The 11,389-nt window shown below is 38.9% G+C and overlaps 1 protein-coding gene across 1 annotated transcript in view; it reads left to right on the top strand.

The window, feature by feature from the left end:
• SRGAP1 (SLIT-ROBO Rho GTPase activating protein 1) overlaps positions 1-11,389 on the top strand; it is a gene marked incomplete at its 5' end in the record, with an annotated part of 39,208 nt that overhangs the window by 7,612 nt on the left and 20,207 nt on the right. Inside the window, 3 exons of the mRNA XM_009078801.1 lie at positions 3,710-3,770; positions 3,927-4,004; positions 5,489-5,623. Of these exons, the coding sequence (XP_009077049.1) occupies positions 3,710-3,770; positions 3,927-4,004; positions 5,489-5,623 (274 nt within the window). The remainder of the gene's footprint in view (positions 1-3,709; positions 3,771-3,926; positions 4,005-5,488; positions 5,624-11,389) is intronic.

Below are 11,389 nucleotides of genomic sequence, written 5' to 3'. Positions count from 1 at the left end.
ATTTCTCACATTAGCCTCCCTACATTTTTTTTAATCAAGTAGGACTAGTATGGCAGCCTGCTTTTATTTGGAAACTTAGCATCATTAGAAGATAGGATGTAGTGGTGCATCACACAACTTAGCACAATTTCCTGCTTGTCATTTTCATTACATCCAGTGTTCAAAGTCTGTGGGGAAGCGGTATTACCTTGGGTTTGATATCCAACTTTTGATTTCCTATGACTTTAGGAATTTATTATATTGTGTGAAATTGTGATCACCGCTATTCTGAATCTTGTATCTTTGCTGTATTTACTATCTTCTTTCTTATACTTTTATTTCTAATAATGCTTCTAGCCGAGGCCGAAGGAACTCTCACACGAGACATCAGGTATAGTTCTGGTGACAGAGGAACCAGCTCTGCCTCACTCTCGGGTTGCATTCACACCTGGCTCAAAATTCATTCTATCAAAGACCTGGAGGGAGAAGTTTGCATTAAGAAATGAGTGTACAAGTACAGTAGGCAAAACTGAAACAGAGCACAGTTCTGGAGGGATTGTTTTTCTAAATGATGGTTATTTCCTTATTCATTTTCAAGCACCTGCCCAATACAATTGGTGCCTCTGGACACTCGGGATACAGCTAAGGGAAAGATATCTTTACAAAATTTGCAAAAATACATATATAAATGCAGTGAATAAAATTCTTGACTGCAGGCTCTCTGAATTGGGTTTGAATGTTACAGGCATTTTTTTCTTCTCCTTGTGCAACATAGCTAGTGGGAAGCATTTTGCAGAACAAATTCTGTGCTCAGTAGCACCATACCAGTGTGGCTGTCTTTGAATCAAGCAAGATATCTTTACAAAATTTGCAAAAATACATATATAAATGCAGTGAATAAAATTCTTGACTGCAGGCTCTCTGAATTGGGTTTGAATGTTACAGGCATTTTTTTCTTCTCCTTGTGCAACATAGCTAGTGGGAAGCATTTTGCAGAACAAATTCTGTGCTCAGTAGCACCATACCAGTGTGGCTGTCTTTGAATCAAGCTTTCAGCTTCAGCTGTAGGGAATGGAAAACTATTACTATTGTTATGCAGGAGGTGCTGTGAAGTGCAAAGACTTTCAGAAATCATCATATGATGAAAGGGATGAGTATCATGAGCAGTTTCTTGCTCAAGGAAAGATGCAGAGAAGCAGAAATTCCCACAACAAAAGTCCCTGGATTAGAGAAGCACAGAGCAAATAAGGAGAAATGGTACCCTATCATCAATTTCCCTCACAGAGGAAAGAGCTATACATGGCAGCGTGGGTGACAGGGCTTACTTGCACATGGGGAGTCCTACATAATTAGTCTTTTAAAAGGAAAGAGGGCAAGAAAGCTGGTGCCCTTATGACAGATTTGCCCGTGTGGTAGCTGCCCTAGGACAGCATGCCCAAAGACCATGTCATTCCTGATAAGGATGAGTCAGAAAACGATTGCAGCTAGTGAAATAGAATATTACACCAAATTGCTTTTTGTTAGGGTTTTGCATCATAATAAATTATAATTAGTCCCAAATGTACATTCACTGACTACACACATCAGATTAAATCCACAGCAGCAATAGGGTCACTGTTCTTGACATTCACCAACACAGATTGCTACTTCAAATTATTTTCTTTTCATGAGATCCAAAAACCAAAGCTTCTAGTTTAGATTATTTCAGGGAATCCCTCGAGTACAAAGTTCTGTGTGGTTATGAACAGGTTCTCCAAAACCAGGTATGAAAATAATTTGGTTTGGGTATTTTATTTTTTTTAATTTCTTACTGCAAATGCTATCCCTTCCTAGGCATTACGTTCTTTGCATGTACCAGTGTACTAACAGGAGATATGGGTGCATGTTGTGCATGTTTTCTAATACTCTGCTTTTTGGGTGAGCCAGACTGCTCAGTGTTGGTGAAGATGACAGTATTCCGAGGTTTAGCAACTGGGGTTCAATGCAGATTTTTATTTAGCTGTTATTGAACCATGATGCACGTTAAGGGAAAATGCTCATCCAGACATTACTAGGTCTTCACTAGGTTTTATATTAAAACACAAACAAGCCACAATTTAAGTAGCATAATTAGTGATACAATCTTTTGTGAGCCTCACTGAAATAGCACAGAGTACACAGCAGATCAGGGGTTTAGGTTGCCTCAGGAAGCACAATGATTCATTGCTTCACTGTGTGTTATTCTTCAAACTTTTTTAGTAGTTGACTTTTATTCTACTTTGGCTGAATTCATAAACTTGCCATTGGTGTAATTTAGCATGAGAATGAAAGACTGGTTTGTGAGAGGAAATGTGTATTCTGAATTACAGGGTGCTTTTGAATTCATGGTTTTTTAATACAGACTGGTTTTATACTGAAGTTTCAAATGAATTAGTCAATTCTCTGAGCACTTACATGTTTGAATTTCACTTGTAAAGAAAAAATTACAGCTTCCAAGACAGGAATTTCTAAGATTATTTATGAAACAGTAATTTGTCCAGCATAAGCACCAACTTTTTCAAGTAGTTTTTAATCATATGATTTGTGTCTTTAAGAGATATTTGATGACTTATAGCCTCTTATGTGCTTGAGTTAAAATAGCCATTTTTAAAGTGCCAAAACACACAAATGAAGGACTCTGACGGTTTTTTTTGGAAAATCAGCAGTTTAAAAGAAGAAGACAAGTAACTCACTGAAAATTAGTGTATAGTCATCTCCCCCTCTCATCACAAATATTTTTTCCTCTCTATTAAAACACCTTTGTGTAACTGATAATGTAGCTATAGACCTAATGCCATATCATTGCTGAGATGAGGAGCTATGATTCCTGAACTCTGTGGGAGATGAGGAGGTGTAGGTTGTGACCTCCCTTGCCCAGTAACTCTCTGCCTACAGAAGAGGCAGCTGAACCACATGTTCAGCTCAAGGTGTCTGCAATTCACCACTCAGTGTTTACCAGCGATTTAGAGCAGCCAGAAACTACGTGCTAGGCCATCATCTGTCCTATGTTAAGACACACAAATCAGCAGAGCATGTAGGAGCGTTCTTAGGTCAGGAGAGAGACATTCTGGTCCCCCGTGCAATGTCATTTGATGGCTCTTCTCCAAGAACATTTGCGATAGTCCAGCAAGTTTAGAAAAGCCTTGTAAATTGTTTGCAATAAACTTTTTTTTACCAAAAAACCCAGCCAAACAACAAACCAAAAACAACCCCAAACAAACCACTTTGAGGAACCAGGTTGTGAGTATTTAGATCGAAATAGAATTTTCTCCATCAGGAAAAGAAAGGCAAGCTAAATGGGTGCAGAGAGATCATCTTCATCATGAATTATTATTCTTAATAGTAGGCTTTTTAAAAGGCAAATTCACTGCTTTAACTCATTTCGCTTCAAAAATCTAAAATGCATGCATGAGCTTAGATGTCACATACAGTGTTAGCCAGATATGGTGGCAGAGATGGAGAACAAAGTCTCTGAATTTCCCAATTCAGTGATTTTAAGAACCATGGTCCTTTCTGTTTATCTGTCCTCTCCCTCCCTCCTCAAATGGAAAGAGACCTCAGTTAGAAGTGATATTTTGTCTTAGGTGGTTTTTTGCGAGCTCTGTATGTCCATCTGGATTGACCAAGAAAGTGCATTTTTACATTCAGGCCATAGTAGGTAGGTTTCCTCTTTCCCATTTGCAGTTCACTCCTTCTGCTCTCGTTTTTACAGGATTCAGGACAAGTCATTCCTCTTATTGTGGAAAGCTGTATCAGATTTATCAATTTATATGGTAAGCACTGAAAAAAAAACTGTTCTTTCATTCCCACCCTGATGTTTTTGTATATTTTTTTACATTTAGCATGACTGCTTTGTTTCTAAAACAGAGACTAAAGATATTCTAAAAAATAAATTAATTTTTCACCACTGTCTCCCATCTTCACTGCAGGTCTTCAGCATCAGGGAATTTTTAGAGTGTCTGGTTCCCAGGTGGAAGTCAATGATATTAAAAATTCATTTGAGAGAGGTAATTACATTTTCATGTATTCGAGCACGTAATATCTGAGATTTAAAAATCTTTTAAGTTCTAATTATTTTCTTGGCTGTTTAACCAGTTTGTATGCACTTCGTGTACTACAACTAAAACTTTGCACCACCATGTGCTTAAAGATGAAGTATAGTGATGATATGTTTTCTTCCCATTACATCCTAGGAGCTTGAGGCCTTTTTCCATTTTGTTTAGACAAGACACGTGATTCTTGATTCAACTGTAAACTTTAGTCTTTTATTAATGAGAAATTGCAAATAGTAGTTTGTCTATATTTTATTTTAAGGATCGTCAGAAAGAAAAGATAATGGGTTTAATTTGTTTCAAAAGACTACTTAATGCAATTTGAGAGTCCTGTTACTTGATCTTTTGCAGTACGAGTGCTCAGTTTTCTGATCCCTCTCACAATCAAAGAAAATATGGGCTGTGAAAGCGTCATTCCATTTTCAACCACTGTTTTCATTCCCAAAGGAGGAGGAGTTATGTGAAAGATACCAGGAAGTAAAACCAGCTTTTTAAACATGAGTGGCTTGCAACCCTCAGCCTCGGATTGCTCTGCTAGGGAAACCAGGATCCAGCAATCCTCTAACTGTGTTAAAGCAATACTTGTTACAGGTTTTTTTAATCATACATTCTTTTTTCTTGGGCCTTACAAGCTGCTTTTTTAATTTCCAGGGAGAAATTATCTGCTAATGAGAAAACTCTTGGAGCAAAAAGTCCTGTTACTAAAAGCATGAAAAAATATGCACAATGTTTTTATCCCCAGGATTAGTTATAGATCTTGTTAAACCTGATCTTGTCTTTGACAAGATATGTAGAGCAACTGTTTTTACTTGCTAAGTGAAGCCACATCCCCCCACATTGCAGCTTTTATATCTACCTTATTCTCAACTGCTTCTCCTAGGTAGTGTTACACTGGAAAATACATACCTTTTAAAGTGTTTCAAAAGAAAGATTGGGTCTTTAAAATTACACAAATAAAATAGTTCAGTCATGGCTGAGGTTTCAGTTAGGGTTTTGACAAAATGGCTGCACATATTCCTGAATGTGTTAATTTTTCAAAATGAAGACACATTTCAAATTCAAAGAGTTACCCAACTCCATTTGTTTTATGTAAGCTCCCAGAGAAAAGTCTGAGAAACACTATTCAATTAAAAACATTTGGCTTTTTTATTTTGCTATCTATAAATCACAACATGTCCATAAATACCTAGCTGGAAGTTCAGGACCTAAGAGATCACAAGGTTATGTAATTTTCAGGAAGCTTTATTTAGGCTGCCAATTTTAGTTTAATCATAGCTTGGGATTTCTAAATCAGTGTTTATTATCTTACTTGAATGTTTGCATTGCCACCTTCCACACACTAAAAACAGAAAGAACCCAAAATGTCACTCACTTATAAAAATGTTCTATACAAGAATGCTCCTGCATGTGTGTTTCATTCACTTTATTTACTTTTTAAGGTGAAAATCCTTTGGCAGGTGACCAAAGTAACCATGACATTAACTCAGTTGCTGGAGTACTGAAGCTCTATTTCCGAGGGCTGGAAAATCCTGTCTTTCCTAAGGAAAGATTTAATGATCTTATTTCTTGTATCAGTAAGTAGAAATTTCTGTTCCTTTCTCAATGGAATTTTACTTTCAGATACACAGTAGTAGCCTGAAAAATGAGCTAACTTCACAGATTTTCTTGAGACAATTTGTTTGTCATCTGTAGCAGTCTGGGTCAGTTATTAGTCATACACACAGCTGTGCTTGTTCCCTTTTTTCCACTGGGATTAATGTGCAGTACAGCTCTTTGTTTAATAGGGCAGGAAGAATATCTTCTGGTGTACAAGGAATAGTTAAATGTACATGGATTATTCTTTACCTCTGTGCGCTGGGGTGGACAGAAGGGGATGAAGTCGTGACCATGCAAACAGAGGGTGTTGCTTTCTGCAAAGGTTTTCATGCCCCAGAGCTTGGAGTCAGCACTGGTGAATAAGTAACTAACTGCTCAACATTGTGTGATTCTGGGCCTTTATTGTGTTCATCCTAAAACCCTCGATCCAAGCTGGAAAACCCTGCAGCACAGAGACGGAGGGGAGCAGCTGAGTGTTGTCTGCAGGAGAGCCTGCTCTGCTTTCCCACACACTGGTTGTAATGGCATGCTTAGAGGAGCATTGCACAGGTCTGTGCACTGCTGGTGTTTGTACCCAGACGCAGAGAGGTTGCAGTAATTCAGGAAGTTCTCAGTGGAGAAGTGAATTGCTCTGACGTGCACAAAACCTCTTCCAGATCCCTGCAGGTGTTGAGGAGGGGTGAAGCTCAGCCAACCAGCAGTAGGCTTGCTGTTCCTTGTGGGTTCATTGGAAGTGGTCAAAGGTGCTAGCTTTGAGGAAGAATTTCCTTCCTTCTACCCTTCTTTTATAACTTGCCTGCTTCAACCAAATGGACAAAAAGGTAGTTTCACAGATAATGAGAGCCAGTCCTTTGGGATATTAATTAGGTCAGGCTCTCTCCAAACTGTTATTTTGTCAAAGAGGTCTCAGCCCAGCAGGCAGGACCACTGATTGATGCTGTGCACAGTATCCTGAGCTGGCAGTCAGGTGGGTTTTTCAGCTCCCTGCTTGGGGAACACATGTTGTTTGCATCCCACATAGGGAGGATTGCAGTAATTCCTCCTGGAGGATACAAATACATGGATCATTATGGCCAGGTCTACACGCAATATTTTGTGTTTCATTTATTTGCAGGGTTTTCTGCAGTTGTTGCTATTTAGAATCAGAATCATTAAGGTTGGAGGAGACCTCTAAGATTATCAAATCCAATCGTTAACCTATCACTCTGCTGTAACCCCTAAACCCTAAACCATAAACCATATCCTACGGAGTCAGATCCAGACACCTCTTAAACGCTCCCAGGGATGGTGACTCCACCACCTCCCTGGGCGACCTATTCCAGTGCCTGACCACCCTGAGAGGGAAAAAAAATTTCCTAACATCTAATCTGAATCTCCCCTGTCTCAGATTATGACCATTCCCTCTAGTCCCTGAGTCCTATATTTACAGACTTGGTGGTACTGAGGAGTCCTAAAGGACCTCAAAACCACAATTTAACAATCTCATCCCTGATGCTGAGAGGAACACTGTCTCTTCAGGAAGCATAGTCTTGGTTCTGCCTGAGTTCAGCTTTAGCTAACTGTGGTGCCACAGCCCAGAAAATGTCTGCAAGTCATAGAAATTGAAATCTAAAAAAGGAACATTTTGACTGATTTTCTGCATGATAGGGATGATAGAACTTTATCTAATAATCCTGCACTGATTTCCATAACTTCTGGATGAATTAAAGCATGTCTGCTGGAAAAAATATTGGCTTAATGGCTCTAGTTGACAGAAAATCTGCCGCATTCTTGGATAAGCTGTTCAAATGATTAATCACTTTCATCATTAAATATTTGTACCAGATTTCTTTTTCAAAATTTCTGCTGTCAGATTCTGCCCATAGGAACTCTTTGTGTCTTCATACTTTTGACTAACCACTAGGAAAAATATAAGTAGTGGTTCTTATATGTGGAGATGGTATTGCACACTGCTGTGTTGAAGAGCTTTAAATACAATTGTAAAACACCAAGAATGAGTGTTCAGTTTACAAAGGTTATACAAGTGAGTGCTCAGGAGATGCAGATATTTGCCCAAAACAGCCTTTTAAATGTGTTCCAAGAAGAGGAACCTGGATGATTTCTATGAGTTTCCATCCGTCATTGATTCTGAAGACAGGATGGAGTATTTGGAAAGAGGGGTGGACTGAGTAGATAGATGTACATGGCACCTTTGCAAGCAGGAGAGATTTGCTGACCTCTCAGAGCATCACTGTCTGAGAGGGTTCCAGTTCAGTTATCCCAAAAAGGTATTTATTTTGTTATTAAGAACTTAAAGAAAAATGGCAATGAATACTAGATCTCTAGTGTTAGGTCTTGATTTCCTTAGAGAATGTCCAACTATTGCATGTTCCAAGTAGGCAGTTAATTATTTTCTTGCGAAAGAGACCACCTCTGACAACCTTTTATTTAAATAATGGTATCATCCAACAGAGCTAAAATCAGTAACAACAAATAGCCTGCAACTGCTTTTCATTATAAGATGTTTATTGAGGGAAAGGTGTTGCCATCTGATCCTGGTTTAGACTGAGTGTTCTCTGAGGGTGTCATAAATCTGGATTGTCATCTTTATGACAGTTTGTCAAAACAAAGTGTAATGACTGAGTAGTTCTGCTAGGTTTGACTTCTACTACTCCTGCTATAGAAGATTTTCTTCTTGATAATGTTTTGTAAGAGTCCGAGATCTGTTTTCTGGCAGGAAGAATGGAAAGGATGGTTTTGTTTTCATAAGATTGTCATTAGGGGCACTGGAAAATGGCATGTCAATGCCTTCAGCACAAGGAGGAGAAGTAAGTGTGAACCATGGTAGGACAAAGGGGATTTTCTCTTGGAGAACACTGGGGTGAGTTTACTTTGTGTTGTTACAGTGGGGGGGAGTTTGAATGTGGTATGAGGAAAGAAAGAAAGAGTCCTTGTGCCTTGCACCCACAGCCAGCCCCCAAACCATATGCTGGGAACAGGGGCTGTGTGTCTATGTCTTCTGATTATCTGAGAAGCCTGAGGTGAAGTGTTTTTACAGCTGTATGCCTATTCTATGTGCTTTGCTGAGTGGTCCACCACTTCCAGGGCATTAGATGCTTTTAAAAAAACAACCAACCAGTATGCATTTCACAGTTCAGTTTACATAGCACCTACACAGCACATACTGTCATAAACTGTCAGTCTAAAAGACCATTTCCATTGCTATATTTTAATCTTAACGCTTTGGATATCATGCAAAAAAAGAAGACAGTCTAGGCAAGATTTTTCTTCCATTTCAAACTTTGAACGAGTTGTAGTTGCATTAGTTTCTTCTTCTGTGCTTATGTGGCCTCACATGTTAATGGGAGCAGGGCCAGACTCCTTTTCTCTGTGAGAACGCAGGTAACTTCTTTAAATCACATTGATAAATAAAGTCCAGAAAACGTTTACATTTTTAATTAAGAAGGTTTAAATACTCTTAATGCATATTGCATTCACTGTCTGAAAACTAGTATGGAAAGGAAAAAAACATTAAGCTGTTTTCAAATAGTTTTTCAAGATAAATGTCAGTGTGGTTTCTTAATCTTTGGCAGAAATTGCTATAAAAGGGGGGAGGGAGAAAGCAAATTTGTAAAGTTAATGTTCACATAAAACTGCAAAAGGGCAGAATGTCACACATTTTATATGGAAATGCAATGTTGCTAGTGAAAAACCCCTTGAAACTGAAGTACTTAGTTATGGATGTCAAGCATAATTGAAGCTACAGCTGCAAAATGAACCTTTCCTCAGTACAGCCACTGAGGAATTCCTTTGCATTTATGCATATGTTTCCAAATGAAATAGAGCATTGTGATATAATGCTTTCCATTTTGTAAATACAGTGGAAACAGTGCAAAATTACTATGACTTTTATGGCAATTTGTATTAATTAGACTCACGAGAACAATGTTATTCTGTTTGGGCTTATGATCTGATCTAGATAAAATTCGGGCTAAATTCTATGCCCTGGGCCAGAGCAATCATGAAAGGTAGAACAGAACATAAAGAATCCATCTGATTGTGGGCTGTTATTCTGCATTCTCAGCATAAGGAGTGGCTACTATTGGTCCCAGCAGCATTCTGTAATCTAGAGAGCAATGCAAGGTTGGGGTGGGAAGGAGGAGAGCTGCACTGCACTTTTTTTTGCCCCCTTGCAGGAACAGCTTGGGCCAAACACAAGCAAAGTGTTTGTAATAGGAGCTACATTGAGGCAGAGGGTACTGGAGCTGTGCTTAGGGCTGGCTGCAATTCACCTTGGCTGCTGGGGGACTGCAGTTCTTCTCCTGGTGTGAGGTCTTACACATGTGACTTACAGTTCACTTCTACATACGTCGCTGTGCCATGCAGTAGCAGACACAGCTTATCAGACTGCTTAGCTTCTGCACAGAGCATTATAGTTCTTCATGGTTTCATCTCCCTTCCCTTAAATTTCATATATGAAGATGGCAAGATGGATGAAAACTTAGATTTTTTTTCCTCCTGATTTTCATTTCAGTCCTTGCTGCCAGCAGTACCTGTTTACCTACAGGCATAAATATTATGAAGGGAAATTATTTTATTGCTTTTGCAGACTACTAGCCATTACTTAAAAAGTAAAAAAGCATTCTGAATTGTCAACTCTTCCTGAAAAAGTTTCAACAATATGGCAAGTGTTTCCTTCCCTAAGTGACAGTGGAGACCACTGTGTTTGTCCTCCTGTGATGCCTTCTGAAATACATCTGAAAGAGCTGTAAGTAGCATTGCTGAGTTAATATATACATGTCTTTGAGCTGGATTGGACTCATCTGCCGAAGTGGAAAGAGGCAGAAATTGGTAACTTCAACACTAATACATATTCATGTAGATTACTTGTCAGCTGCAAAGTGACCATAAAAATTACATCTGCAAGTGTAACTCAGTCCCATTTGGCGTTCAGTGGGTGTGTAAAATATGCATTAAGCATTCACTGTTACTAGTAGGCACAGCACCAAGTGGAAGCAGCAAGTAACCCCCACATAGACATACTATTCTTTAAAGCAGTGGTCCTAAAGGAGAGAGACACCTTACATTACCATTGTTTGCTTTCTTCCTCCTTTGTGCTACCCTTGCCTTTGAAATATGCTTAGCTTGCACAACACTGCCTGTTAGTATAACACAATTCATTAATTGCTGACACCAGGTTTCTCCTGCCACATGTTCTGATCAATAGTATCTTCTCTTTGCCAGATGTTTTCAATCCTTTTGTTCCTACTGAGGTTGGCCCATGGAGGCTGGCTGTTAACAGAGGATGGTGGAACATACACAATCCAGAACTCATGTTTCTGAGCTCTGACTGCTCTCAGGATGAGCCTTCTTGTTTGGATAACCATGTCTCATCTCCAGTGCAGAAGGGGCCATGTGTAGAACCAAGACTAGGAAAAGTACGGTGCTTCTGTGTCATTTTTAGCTATACCAGAGTAGCATGTAACTGTCCTTTTGGCCTAAAATACTTCCAAACCACCAGCAAGAGAGGTAAACCACCTCTCTTGCAAAAGCCTTTTGTTCTTCATCACCAAGTATTGCATCCATATATCTGAATATTTATTGCCTTTTACATGCTCTACAACTTCAGGATTATTGCTTAATTAAACTTTATGTTTTCTTAATGTTATTTAGGGTGAATGTATCCCAGTCTCCATTTCTAATTTAGTTCTGGTTTATTTGTGTTTGGGGGCTTCTGTTAGTAATTGTAACCCCTCTCAGGTTTC

Source organism: Acanthisitta chloris, unplaced genomic scaffold (assembly GCF_000695815.1).
Source record: "Acanthisitta chloris isolate BGI_N310 unplaced genomic scaffold, ASM69581v1 scaffold8417, whole genome shotgun sequence".
In the NCBI taxonomy this organism is placed as follows: Eukaryota; Metazoa; Chordata; class Aves; order Passeriformes; family Acanthisittidae; genus Acanthisitta; species Acanthisitta chloris.
Note: the sequence above shows the minus strand (reverse complement) of the source record. Positions and strands in the feature narration are given on the sequence as shown.